This window comes from Gallus gallus, chromosome 18 (assembly GCF_016699485.2).
Source record: "Gallus gallus isolate bGalGal1 chromosome 18, bGalGal1.mat.broiler.GRCg7b, whole genome shotgun sequence".
Taxonomy (NCBI): Eukaryota; Metazoa; Chordata; class Aves; order Galliformes; family Phasianidae; genus Gallus; species Gallus gallus.
This window is the reverse complement of record NC_052549.1, coordinates 10616321-10629826: the sequence shown is the minus strand read 5'-3', so window position 1 is coordinate 10629826 and position 13506 is coordinate 10616321. Positions and strand designations below refer to the sequence as shown.

Below are 13506 nucleotides of genomic sequence, written 5' to 3'. Positions count from 1 at the left end.
TGTCCAACCACCAGTATGAAAGCATCCCATGGGAACACTACTACAAACTCATGCTCCAAGCCCATCTGCAAACTTCTCCAGCCCTACCAATACCCTAACACATTTAATGACTTGAAGCACCAATCCTAACACAAATCCTCTCAAATGAAACCAAGCAAGCCTAAAAGAGGAGCCTATATATTCCAGTAAACTATAGAAGCCCCTGGAGTGCCTACATCTGGACAGCACTACAAAGACCTGTGTGACAAGCTGCCCACCCTGCCTCTCCAGGAATCAGAGCTTACCTCCCAAGTCTGCTGGCTTTACCAAGTTTGGCACAACCTCCATCTGTATGTTGTCCTCTGCCTCAAATTGCTGATAAGCCTGAGGGGGAGAAAGAAAAACAGGCCTGCTAGAACACTAAATCGAGCCCATGGGATGCTTCAGGATGGAACAAAGCTCCTGCTACACAAGGCAGGACAAAGGCCCAGCTCACTAATGAGCCCTTCCTGGCAGTATGACTACCCAAAGGCTCTCCTTGGACAACACTCATCCAACTCTGCTCTTAAAAGCAGGTCCCACTGCAAACATACAAATCAAGCATAGCCAATCCTAAGAGCCAGTAGGACTTTATGATCTAGTAAGCTGCTAAGGAACAGACACAACAACCATTAACTGAAACAGGGACTGAAGCTATCAAACAAGTATTTAACCTGAAAGTGATAAGACCTGAAATTACAACAGAATGATTATAGTAAACTTTGCCATCCAAACCACTAGCACACTACTCCCTTAATTTAAAAACACATGTATGCACTTGCTAATGTTGGCTGGTTTCAGCCTACTCTCACCACTTTTGCTCAGGCACATTAGCAGATTAGTTTGAAGCAGGTCAATTGCTGCTCTACTTTTCTACTCCATTTTATTTTAGCCTCCAGTGTCACGGCACAAGTCTGCGTGGGTTCCTGAGCTAACTGTACACTCTGCTCCATCTAGTGGACTGTTGATTCCCACAACACAAACCCCTGGTAACGTCTTAACCTAAGGCAGCCAATAGATGCCCTCAAAGATTAAACACTGGAAAATGACTAAGTAAAAAGGAGCCATAAGTACAGCTGCAATGCAACTATTGCTGGTCTTCACCTTTTTCACAGAACTGACAGAGGCTAAATGCACTACTGGGGGTATGGATGAAAATTCTACACTCATTCATATGAAAATAGAATACCAACCATCAGCAGGAGACTCCCAGCAGTAACTGCCCTGCATTTTCTCCTGAAGCAGTAAAAGCAACAGTTCTGAGGAAAACCAATCTGTGTGTTTACATCAGCTGCCAAAATGTTGGTCTCATATCCCAAATAAGACCTGCAGCAAGCAATATCAATTGCTATCTTGTGTCACCCGATGTGGGAAATGGAACCAGCCCAACAGCTGGGTCACAATGTTTGCAGCTCTAAGGTCAGACATTTTGCGTTTGCTGGATTTTTTGGTTTGTTTTTGTTTTAATGTGCAGCTTTCCCCCCAGTAAAAGCTAACTTGAACTTCATAATTAATCTTATACTTGATAAACCTGGAAGGTATGGAAACATATCTGTACTCCAGCTGTCCTGTCAAATGCAGTATGCTATCTTGGTTGTACTTCAGCACTGGGCAGGCCCAGACCAGAAACCAGTGCTTTCATCCTCAGAGCCCACTGCCTCCAATGGGAAGCTTTCCAGCCATCCAGTCACAGAGTTGTTTTAGTTTCTCTTGTAACTAACCCAACAATCCATGTAAGTAAATTAGCCTGAAAAGGATTCTTCCAGAAAGCACATTCCAAAGCTGTTCCACTCCTGTATCACAAGATGCACTGCAGTCATCTTTAACATGAAAAAGATGTGACATTCCTAAAAAGCGATCCCAGCAGACAAGCAAGCTGCAGCTTATTTCTGCAAGGTTTTAATATCTGTGCCTGACTTGCCAGGCTCAAGGTTGAAATCTGAAACATTTTAGCAGTAGTTATGAGCAGAGCTAGCAGCACCATTACAGTGAAACTTAATATGAGTCCATTCTGCAGGTATCTATAGCTCTTGTAAAAGATGTTTAGGATTACCGGAGACTGGTGTCAGCCTCAGACACTCACCTAATGTGTGAGGGAAGAGAAGGGGAAGAATTTAAGTGTTAAACCTTTGATTTAAAGAAAGAAACAACAGCACGCCCTCGCGCTGCACTCCCTGTAGAACTCAGAGGTGCCCTCTGCTGTCAGAAGAATTCACAGAAGTCTGATCAAGTTACAAAGCAAACAAAGACATTTGCACTAACAGTAAATTTTTCCTAAAGCCTGACAGCAAAAGCTGCTGAAAACTGCATTCACTGACACTGTCTCTAGACATCTGTAAGTCCTTCATGCTATTTAACTTGCTCTACAGCTCCCACAGGGCCCTAAGAGGGCTGGCACCGACCTTCCCTGCTCAAGTAACACCAACCCAAGGGCAGAGGCACAATGGAAACTTACAGAGAAAACCAGCGGTGCAAATTGAGACGATGGGCTGCCAGGCCACAGAGCCACTCAACAGCAGCACACTTCTGTAACCAACCTGCAGCCACAAACCCTTACACCTCTGTGCTCCTTTCAGCAGGAGTAGCTTACCAGCACATCCCAGAACAATTCCTCTCACCTTCCCCTGCCCTCCCCGCAAACTGACACCACAGCCACCTAACACAAGCACCAAGTGCTTTATACCATGCACGGGCACTAACTCAATGGGCACCTGCCCCTGCCACTCAGGCTTTCATTACCTCCTGCAGCTCCCAGCACTCCCAGGGCACTGCTGGCCCGGCCTCTCACCTCTTCCCCTCTCCTATTCCTCCTCCAGAGCAGCAGTGTGACAGTTCAGGGATTTAGGCTGTGGCTGACAGCAAACAAATACATTTGTAACACACGGAGGAAAAATTGAACCACAGCAACTGGCTGACACAAAATAAGCTGCTTTTTCCACTTCCTCAGTTTCAAATGGCAGGTTTATTCCAGCCCAGCGGGTTGGATACAGCCATGAACAAAATAATCCCACATGATACTTAAGTGCAAAGAAAGATTTTCTTTTTTAGTTCCCTGTGTCCTGAACCGGGAGGAAGAACAAGAAAGCCTCAATGCAATCAGCATCGAATGATTCCACACAGCAGACAGCTATTCAGACCATCTCCATGATATAATACTCACAGAAGTGTTTAAACTTCACTCCTAGGCCTATGCTTTGGCAAAACCACACAGCAGTGTCTCATGGTGCTGTCTGTAAGGCTAAGAATGCTTTAATTCTGAGACCAGACAGTAAATTCATAACTGCATTTGCACATCCCATTTTCATCTACTATCTACTGCATTCCACTGACACTAATTACAGGTAATGCATTAAGTGGTATCCAATAAACTGATGTTGTTATCTCAGACTCCGTATTCTGATAAAACCCAGCTTGGCCTTTTTGTATTTGCTTACTGATCTCTGTGCCAGGCATTCCCGATTCCATTATCAGTAATAACTCCACCACCACTCAGTTGACATGGTAGTGGTCAGCAATACCACAGACCCATTCGAACACACAGATAGTGGTACAGCAAGTTGAAGAGAAATATAGCTGGAAGACTCAAATCACATCCACTGAAATAAAATAACATTAGCATCTTTGGTATCCTAGGACATGCAAATTGCCCTGCCTATAAAATAGGAGAAAAGAGAATACAGTAAAGTTAGGCTACTTCAGGAATATACACAGCAGTATGGTTTTCATACCCTAGAAACATAAATCACCAGAAACAGTTCAGTTGCATAACATTCATTAGGTGTTCACAGCTGTGCTCGTGCCTCTTTGATCTCACAGCATCGGCAACATTTCAAGGATCTGTAAGGCTTTCATGCTGTCTTAGACAAGTTACCAACCCAAATCATAAGCAAAACCCAATGTTCCATACAGCTCTATCGTTTCTTGAAAGCTACCTTTCTGCCACCAAGACAAAAGGCTTTTCTCCATTACAAAGATTTCTGAACTGCTGGAACTGAACCCAACTCCAGAGCTAAGTGCCAATGTGATAACTGCTTCAACAATGCTATTTCTCACAAAAAATATAGTTCTAGCCAAAATTCAGTGGTTCCATCGGAACAAATGAATTTGTCACATGAATAGTTTTATTAGCAATACATACACAATGTAATTAAAAGCCTAAAATTGTACATACTTGCACACTTCATGTTCAAAGCAAATAGTGCTTCATGTCAATAGATTCACAGCAGTTCACAATGGTATTATGCACATCAGTATACTCCAACTGCAGTTCCTGTAACAAAACTGTGAGCATGCTGCCACACATTACCAGCAGTACAAATGCTTCTTCCCGTGCAATCTGTACTTTTATTGTAGTGACAAAAGTAGATGTTATTTTATGCAATCTCAATGCCACAATTCTGTTGTCAGAGCACAGGGTCCCCACTAACAAGTTGTCTGGGCTGCAGACTCAGAGCACAGGCATTCTGGACATACTGTCCTTTGTCACCAAAATAGACCACCCTACTCTGCTTCCAATATTTGTTTTCGGCTGTTGCTTTCAACCATATGCAATGCATAATGCTTTCAGCCATTCACAAGAACCCTCATATTTCTGATACTACAGTATACTTTATATTAACCAGTTTTTATCCTGACCTGATCTATAAGCTACTGGAAATTAATAATCCCAGTTTCCATCAGCAGAGGCCAAAACAGTTCCCTGTCATTCTGTCTGTACTGAACCTGAGACCGTGAAGCTGCACACACCTGTAGAAGTACCTACTGTTAAGTTTTGCCAACATCATTTGAAGTCACCAACAGATGGTGGAGGCTGCTCAAAAAAAGTTACAGCACAGGAAGACAAAAAGTTTCTATTGTTCTGACAGTTCAAACTCCAGAAAGATTAAGCTGTGCGTGCCATCTACCTCCATAACAACACTACTGCACCAGTACTTCTACCTGGCTGCAGACCCACTAACAACTCTGAAAACTAGACTTCACAGAAGACAATAATTAAGCTGAAAAAAGAAAGCTCTATCTTCTTGCACTACGGGTACAAAAGGTGACCAAGAAGAAACAAAAGAGGAAAAAGCACTGAAGGAAGGTGTATTTTGATGGCTGGCAGCTCATTTCTAGAAACTGATCTTATCCCAACCTGTCCAGGTTTGATACAGGCTTCACTGCATTTGTACACAGCCCAGCAATAAAAGCTGGATATTAACAGAAATTCTAGTCTTAAGTCAATAGAAGTTAGCTTTGAAGCACCTGTCATCAGCTGGACAAATTGATCACTGCCAATTAATATGAATGTTATCTCTATATTCCGCTAAAAGAAGTTAAATGAAAACAAAAATCATGGCCTTAATTGAACACTTAACAGACTCACAGCAAAAAAAATAATGAACAGCAGCATAGGTCTTTCTAGGGGTGGGGGAAGTGAAATGAGGGGATTTTTTGTGGCATTTTGATGTATTACTTCTCTACTGTTCATACAACTAGAAGTAGACAAACTCAGGATCAAGTTTCAATCAACCACTGGTTCAGCCTGCAGCCCAGAGGAAGCTTAAACTACACCACATTCACTTCCTAACTCACTACTTCGGGCAAACAAATCCTTGTTACATTTTTTCCAAGGTTTCCTCAAGTTTTGGTCATTTCACAGAACATCTCAAAGCATTCAAAGAGCATCCCAAAGTACTCAACTCTTTTTCCGTAAAAGCGACATGCCTCAAAAATAATTCAAATTCATACAAATGCCAATTGGAACGAGAAGCATTAACCAGCCCAGCAACACTCCTAAAGCTAAAGACTGCAGTTATTTTTAGGACAGACAATGGTTTAATAAAACACAAGTTTACTTGTGAGAAAGAAAATTCCTTCCCTAGTTATTTGTCGTAAAATACACTCTAAACATCTCCTGAAAAAGTTGTTAGGCAGGAACACAGCATGATTTAAATGGAAAGCAAAAGAACAGATATCAGAAGAATCAGGTGATAAATAACATAGTCTGTATTGCACAGGAGTTATCCGTGAAAACACAGAAACCAGCACAGATATTCAGCATATGGATTACCCATGTACAGAATAACTTTTAAATACAATAATATCACATTAAATGAAGTGCAGTGTAGTTTTACTCACTTTGATCAGCATAGTTCTTTGCTTTTAGTTCAAGCTGTCGAGTTTGTGATTCTAATGCTTCCACTCTGGTCTGCAAGTCCTTTTTCTCTTGTTCTTGAGAATCCTCAAACTCAATGAATTTCTAGACAGAAGAATACACTGAAATTAGATCTAGTTAAATAAAAAGAAATAGAAGCCTAAACAAAGTTATTAGATCATACAGAAGCAACAGATTCAGTCATTCCTAGATTTGTTTTTAAGTAGAACGACTTGCACTTCAAGCAGCACGCAGGAGAACATACAGAGCTCTTTACTGCAAAGAAGGGCAACAAGCAAGTTCCCAAAACAGCAGATCTACAGCCCACACTTAACCATGAAGGACACCAATTATACTCCACTGTGGCATCCACTGGTCAAGCATCCCGCCCAGCTCACTTTGCATCCCCACTACCAAAGATCAGCTATCTCAGAGATGCCTACCTGGGACCAACAGGAATGTGAATAGTTTCATTGCATCCCACCACACACTGCCTGCCAACCCTGCACACAAACACAGCTCTCGGCATCCTTTGATTTCAATGAGCATCAGCCAAGCACACCTTCACCAGGAAACCACAAGAACACCCATTGCAGCAGTCAGGGGCTTACACAGCTACTTATGGATACTCTCCAGCTGTGCCCATCACATTCTCTGCTACTTTGGTTTACCAAAGCTTGCTCACAAAGTCCCAGAGTTCACTACAGCTACAATTCCATCAGTTACAGGAACTGATAATAACTTATTGTGGCAGAAGTAATTGGTTTAACCGGGTACCTTTTTCATGGTCCCAACAAGGAAAAGCAATGTGTGCAAACAGAATTATATGAACCCCTTACAAACCAGCTTTTCAAACGGTACATTACATGGGATTTGAAGGTAAGTATTTCCATAGCTTTAACCAACACAGGGATCACAGCTTTTTACTTTGTGAAAGAGCTCAGCTTTGTGGGGTCATCAGAAGGAAGGAGCTGCTATTAAAAATACCTCAAATGTAGAAATGCATCAACATCTATGTAGTGGAACAAGAGTTCCTTTCAGGCAAGCTCTGCACAACTATCACAGGACCACGAATGGCATTCATATGACTGAGCCTGAAGCAAAAGCCACAAACCAACTGAGCAGCAGCTGACACCAGCCCAGCTATGGCTGCTCTGGGTTCTGCAACTTAGACATGAGTTCTTCCCTGCTCCAAAAAGACAGATGTGAAGAAGTCTTTGCACGTCACATCTCCCAAGATGTTTAGGATCATTAGTTTGACAGCGTATGGCCAAAGATCTCCAACTCACAACCTGTTCAATCTCTCCTTTGTAGATGACACAATGGTTTTGCCCCTTCCACATTGAAAATTCAAGTCATGCCCAGCTTATTCGTTCTTAGCAGACTCCCTTTTATAAAGGGGCTTCAAAGTTTGACACAAATTTGGCACAGGGCTGAATGCCAACACGGACTGCTAAATTAAACATGGGAAACATGAAAGAAGAACTGTAACATGAAACTGTAACAGCTCTGTCTAGCTGGTTCTCTGATGATAAGTCAGATGTGTCCCATAACTTGGGGAAGGCAATTATACTTTTGACTAACCAGCCATTCAAAGCCTTCAGTATCACCATTACTAACGAAACTCGTCATTTTGCTCGTCTTCTTCAATTGCATGCATGAAAAGTGGACTTGTTTTAAAGTTAAATGATTTGGGCAATTATTCCACTGTTTTTGCCTTCATTTTATTAAAGCTAGAATCTAAGTCAACTCCTCAAAGAATTTTCTGACTAGAGCTGGGTCAATTCTCCCCCCCCCTTGCTCTGCTGTGCACTACTGCAGACCAACCAACGGCCTGAGCCCTTCAGGCTGAGTGTCTGTGCTGCCTCAGCTGCCCATGGCACACTGGCACGGCAACAGCAACAGCAGACAGAGCGCCCTGCCCTGACACAGCCTGAGTGACTGCCAGGGGAAGACCAGGCAGGTGGGCAACCAGTGCAGCCAAGGACATGGGCAATACACTTGGAGCAGCGCCCAAAGTGAGCGGTGCTTAAAGAAGATGCAGCAGCACATGCAGGAACACACTGGTTACTCACTGTACCATTACTGGACATTCTCTCATTTCAACTCAAGCTATTGGTTACACAAAATACTGAAGTAGGCAAAACCTGGCATTCCCCATTCCAAGCAACTTCCTCTCTAGCCCACAAAGTCATAGCTTACAACTCCCAAGAGAAGTGAGTTTTCTGGCTTCTTTTTTTCCTGCAGAGAACAAGCGCATCTTTAAACACTCATTCCAATGACAGAAGACCAAAGGGCTCAACCTGCCCTTAGAAGACCACCTTGTTCAAGGCTCTTGGTCTGCAATGATTAATGCCTGTCTGCATCCTAATTTTGACATATAATGAGATATAAGCACAGGATCTAATGCACATCTCCTTCTGCTTTCGCCTTCTGCTGAAATGCAAACCTCAGATACCTTCATAAGCTATGTTTAGTAACCCCCTTCTACTCCTCCCCATTTTCTCCAGGCAGCGTCAACTGTGTCACTTCAGACATTTGTCTGACCTGCTCTTAAAGACCTCTGATCCAAAGCAATAAGATTTAAGTCTTCATATAGATTTATCACTATATTAAGCTTACTGCAATAATTATTGCAATAAACATGAACGTGAATCACAGAACAGCGTACCATATACAATTTGAACAACCACCCACGCAAACAATCATTTGGTGACTCGGTAATATAGCATCAGCAAAATTAGGCATTTCTTCCTGCATTTGTCTCTACCACCTCCTCCCTTACACGCTGGCATGCTTTCCTGTCACGTGATCCAGGTGCAGCACTCAGCGTATCTGATTTGAGGGTGCCTCCCACTTGGCTGCCTTCATCACCCTGTGACACAGACTTGAGTAACTTCCATTGCGACGATGCTTCCAGCCAAAGGCAGCTGCGTTTGTGTACACACGTAAGGTCAGCTACAGAACCAGCTCAGCTAGACACCGTGCAGATAAAAATACATGGAAAGGAAAACAACCAAGGATGAAGTTGATGCTGCTTTAGTAAACTGCTCATGTTTCTGGGTCCAAGTGAAACTCCTGCTAGCCACACAACCACAGCAGTATACAAGTTCTTCTTCCTGCAGAAGTAAGACGTAAGATCACAGAACATCCAATCTCTTATCTTCTCCCACTTCTTGTCGCAGAGCTCACTGCACCATTACTGGGTAGGAAGGTTAAGCTGCACACTGCTGTGAGCAGAACAACCCAATAGAAAGTTCCTCCACTTCTCCAGCTCCACCACAAAGAGCACCATGTTAAAAGCCAGGCAAATTAGAGCCATTAGAAAGATCACAATCAGCATCAAAGGGAACTGAAAAATCTCTTACTTCTGAATTCTTTCTTATTTTAAAGCTGCTGTAACAGAAGTCTACAGACGACAATCTTCAGAACATTTCTTAATCACTCAGTTCAGGAACTAAGAGGCAAACAAGGACATCAGCACATAGATGCTTTTACTCAAACAGCAAACCATTAACACTCATCAGGACACTGCTGCAAGTAAGAACTCATACAACGTCAAGGAGAAAGTAAAAGAAGGCTCCTGAGATCCTCAGGACAGCCCAAACAAATGTCCATTTTGCTATCAGATTACACAAGGAACCTTCACGATGAAGGGAAACAAAAACACAAAGTCAGTAACCTGCTGTGTCCAAGAAAATAGTGCTATATTCATGTCCTCTCCTTCTCTTTTAGAGACAGCACACCCAGGAGATTACCCCAATATCTAAAAAAAGTCACATCAAGTCTGACAACACATCTCCCAGGAGCACGCAATGCTTTATACAACACTGTCATGTATACACAGCATAAGCAACCCCAAGAAGATGACCTTTGTGCTTACAGCAGAAAATGTGGTCTTTGATCCAGCTGCACTTTAGAAAGCATCAGTGAGCTGTCTTGCAACATGAGCAGTAGTTTTTAAGACAGCATAATGCTTGTCCCCTTAAGTTCATTTATCATGACACAAAGAAACAGTGATCACAGTGAGCTTCTGAAGAGCCACAATAACAATTAATACTGTATTCTACTTCCCCATATTATTATGGTTTCTGTTTCGCTGCCCAAGGCCTGCTTTTTTCAATCTGGCAAGTGCTGCCTGCATTTCAAGCTTGATTGATTTTTCCTGTGGATTAGTTCAGAAAACATATATCAGTCCCTTCCTCTTACCCTCTTAAGAACAAGGTTTTAAAAGAAGCCCTTTCTCTTGGCCTGTGTCAGAACCAGGCATTTACAGCCTCCAGACTGAAGTCCACAAAGCAGTTAAAGCTGCTGTTGGACAGGGACAAGGAATGGTTTATTGGCCCAGGAGGCTGGGAACACCTGACACCACATTTGCAGGGCAACACTTTTCACTCAAATGCATAACAGATACACATATTTGTACAGAGCAAGCAATACTTTACAAATTCAGCTGTCTTCAACAACACTGCCTTCATCTTCAGTGTTATTTTTTTGATTTATGGAAAATGTAGAACGTAAACAACCCCAGAGACAAACACGGGACACGAAGTCTGGAAATAGACTCGTAAGATGGTTTGTTCTATTACAGGTAATGCTGTCAATCCAATTTCCTACAGGAGTTGAGAGGGACAATGAGCTGAGAGCAGCCATCCTGCACAGCTGCTTTCTGCTGCATTGCTTTATACTCCAGCAGAAAAAAGAACTAAAAATCCACGAATGAATGATAATGGTATTCTTAGGTACTTCTACCCCCTTTCTGTGGCAACATCTGAAGCCGGAGCTCGACATCGAGCACTCCACACCACCTGTTGCTGGCCGCAGCTTTGATGTGCCAACTTTGACGAGCTGCAGTCAGGACAGCCCTTATTCCCACGCGTTTTGCAGCGCATCGCTCCGTTCCGGGAACGCCCCCTGAGCCGAACCGGGCCACGAGAGCGCCCCGACACGGGTGGGACGCGCGGGTGGACAGCGCAGCCAACGCCTGGCTCCCCGCCCGCACCGCAGCGCGGCTCCGCACGGCCCGGCGCTCCGAACGGCGCCGCGGGTAACGGCGGGGAGGGCGGCGCGGAGCCCTCCGCAGCGCCGCACGGCCCCGACCGCGACGGCCTCGCCCCGACTCCCCCCGCGGCCCCGGCCCCGCACCCGGCGGGCAGCGGCAGGACGGCCCGCGGAGCGCCGGGAGGGGCAGCGAGCGCCGCCAACCCCGCCGAGGAAGCGCGGAGCCGCCGCCGCCGCCGCCCGCGGACCCCCCCGGCCCACGCACCTCCTCGGCCTGTTTGCGCAGCGCCTTCTCCCGCTCGTACTGCGTGAGGAGCTGCTCGTTGTCGTCCCGCAGCAGCTCCAGCTCCACGCTGGTCTCCTGGCTGTGGGCGCACACCGAGTCCAGGTTCTCCAGCACGGCCACCACCAGCGGCATCAGCTCGGCCACCACCTCCTCGTCGTAGCGCCCGATGAGCCGCTCGAACTCGCGGTAGATGGAGCCCGCCAGCCCCGACACCCGCTCCGACATCATGGCGGGGCCGGGGCCGCCGGGGTCCTCCTGGTACACCACGCCGTCCGCCAGCTCCATGGCGAGCGCCTGGCCTCGGGGGGCGACGGCGTGCGGCGGGGTCTCGGCTGCGGCCGGGCTGAGGGAGGGAGGGAGACGGGCGGGGGGTGGAGAGCAGCGGCGGCGCGCGGCACTGACCTCACCGCCGCGCCGGGCCGGGGCGGGGCCGCTCGTCACGTGGCAGGGGCGGGGCCTGGCGGTGAGGTCACGCGGGCGGGGCTGGGCGGGAAGCAGGGAGCGGCTGAGAGTGGTCACGTGGGCAGGGCTGGGCGGGAAGGCGGCTGGGGGCGGGGCCGGGCGCGCCGGCGGTCGCTGCTCGTTCCGAGGGAGCCGCCGCGGCGCCGCCGTTCGCGTTGCGGTGTCGCGTAGTGCAGTGCGGGGCACAAACAGAGCGAGCGGTGCACCTCGGGGTGGCCGGCATGGCTACTACTAGTTCTCAGGGCTTAGCGGCACTGAAACGGCGCTGAGTTCGCTGTTTTCTAATCCCTGACAAAAAAAAAAAAAAGACCTTTTATTTTTAATGAGCTCTGGTAAATTAATGTCGGAAATCCCATCTGTTAGCAGGGCCCTTCAGCGGGAAGCAAAGTCGCGCCCGCTGATAGAGATGGGTTCCCTGGGATTTGGGGCGGTGGATTCTGCGCTTTCTCGCGGGAATGCTGTGAGCTATTCCTGACATTCAGTGTGAATTGGAGAGCATCTGCAGCGGTGTCACAGTGTCGGAGGTCTCCGTGTTCACCACAGGAGCCATCGCCGCGGAAACGGCGGCTTTCCGTCAGGAAAACGTCTCGTGTGCGCCGTGGAGGCGGGCTGAGCGCAGCGGCAGCGCCGGGGCCGAGCGGGCGGCAGAGCGCTGTGGTGGCTGCAGCGATTCCCGCCGTCCTCCGGCAGCGCTGTGCTGTGAGCCCCCCTGGGGCGGCCCGCGCGGAGCGCACACTGCGGGCACTGCCGTGCTGCGCCGCGGGCAGCGCTGGGCGCGGATGTCGGTCCCTGCGTTGGATTCGGGCGTGGGTTCTGCTCAGACATCCCCGGTACTTCCCGTGGAAACGAAGGTGATGCTGAGCGCACCGCAGGCAGCCGAGCGGAGGCGCGATGTAGGCGGCCCTGCGCGCAGCTCTTCACGTGAAATTTTCATCACGTTTTTGGAAATTTTTGGTGTCGTTTCGCGTTTCTCTTTAGCAGTCGTGCACTGAGAGAAGAGCGGCTGCTTCCCTGCTGGCCGGCCGGCTGCCACGCACAGCAGCCCTGCTGGTGCCCGCCCAGGGAAGCCGGCTGAGGAAACCTCTCTCCTTTTACACCACCCGTGGTTTCACACTTACCCAGTTGTTGGTATTGAGGGAGATGCTGAGAGCCTTTGGGACGGGTGTTGCTGGCTTCTGATTGCTTTTTTTATTCTTTCCTTAAAGCGATCCCGAACGACCCCTGCAGGAGGAATGCGGACAGTTGACTGCCCCTTTTGCTCTGCCTGGTTGGAAGGTCAGTCCAGTAGCGGGGACTGCCAGTCAGACCTCACTGCCCCGGTCAGGAGTGCTTCTGCGGGGTGTGGGCAGCTACAGACAGACACCCGCAGATGACTGTAAGGATAACAGTACCAATCCTACCGAATTGCTGCAAACACTCTTTTGTCTGTGTAGTTTTATCAGCAGTGCCATCATACCCGGCTAATTGCACGAATACATCAGCTCCTTTTGGCAGAGAGCAAAAGTGGGTCAAGGTGTCTGTTGACAGCCTTCAAGGGAAGGGGTCTCTAAGGATATACTATTTTTATTCTCTCTCTATTAGCAGAATTGATAGACGTGGTTTT

General features: G+C 47.1%; 1 protein-coding gene across 4 annotated transcripts in view; it reads right to left on the bottom strand.

Annotated features, from left to right (window-relative positions):
- SPAG9 (sperm associated antigen 9) overlaps window positions 1-11862 on the bottom strand; it is a 58347-nt gene extending 46485 nt beyond the window's left edge. For all 4 annotated transcript variants that reach the window (XM_040649877.2, XM_003642356.6, XM_004946306.5 and 1 more), the window contains exons 1-2: window positions 11421-11862; window positions 6139-6259 (exon numbers count right to left, since the gene is read on the bottom strand). In XM_040649877.2, coding sequence (XP_040505811.1) covers window positions 6139-6259; window positions 11421-11726 — 427 coding nt within the window. In that variant the 5' untranslated portion in view covers window positions 11727-11862. The remainder of the gene's footprint in view (window positions 1-6138; window positions 6260-11420) is intronic.
- Window positions 11863-13506: the final 1644 nt, after the last annotated feature.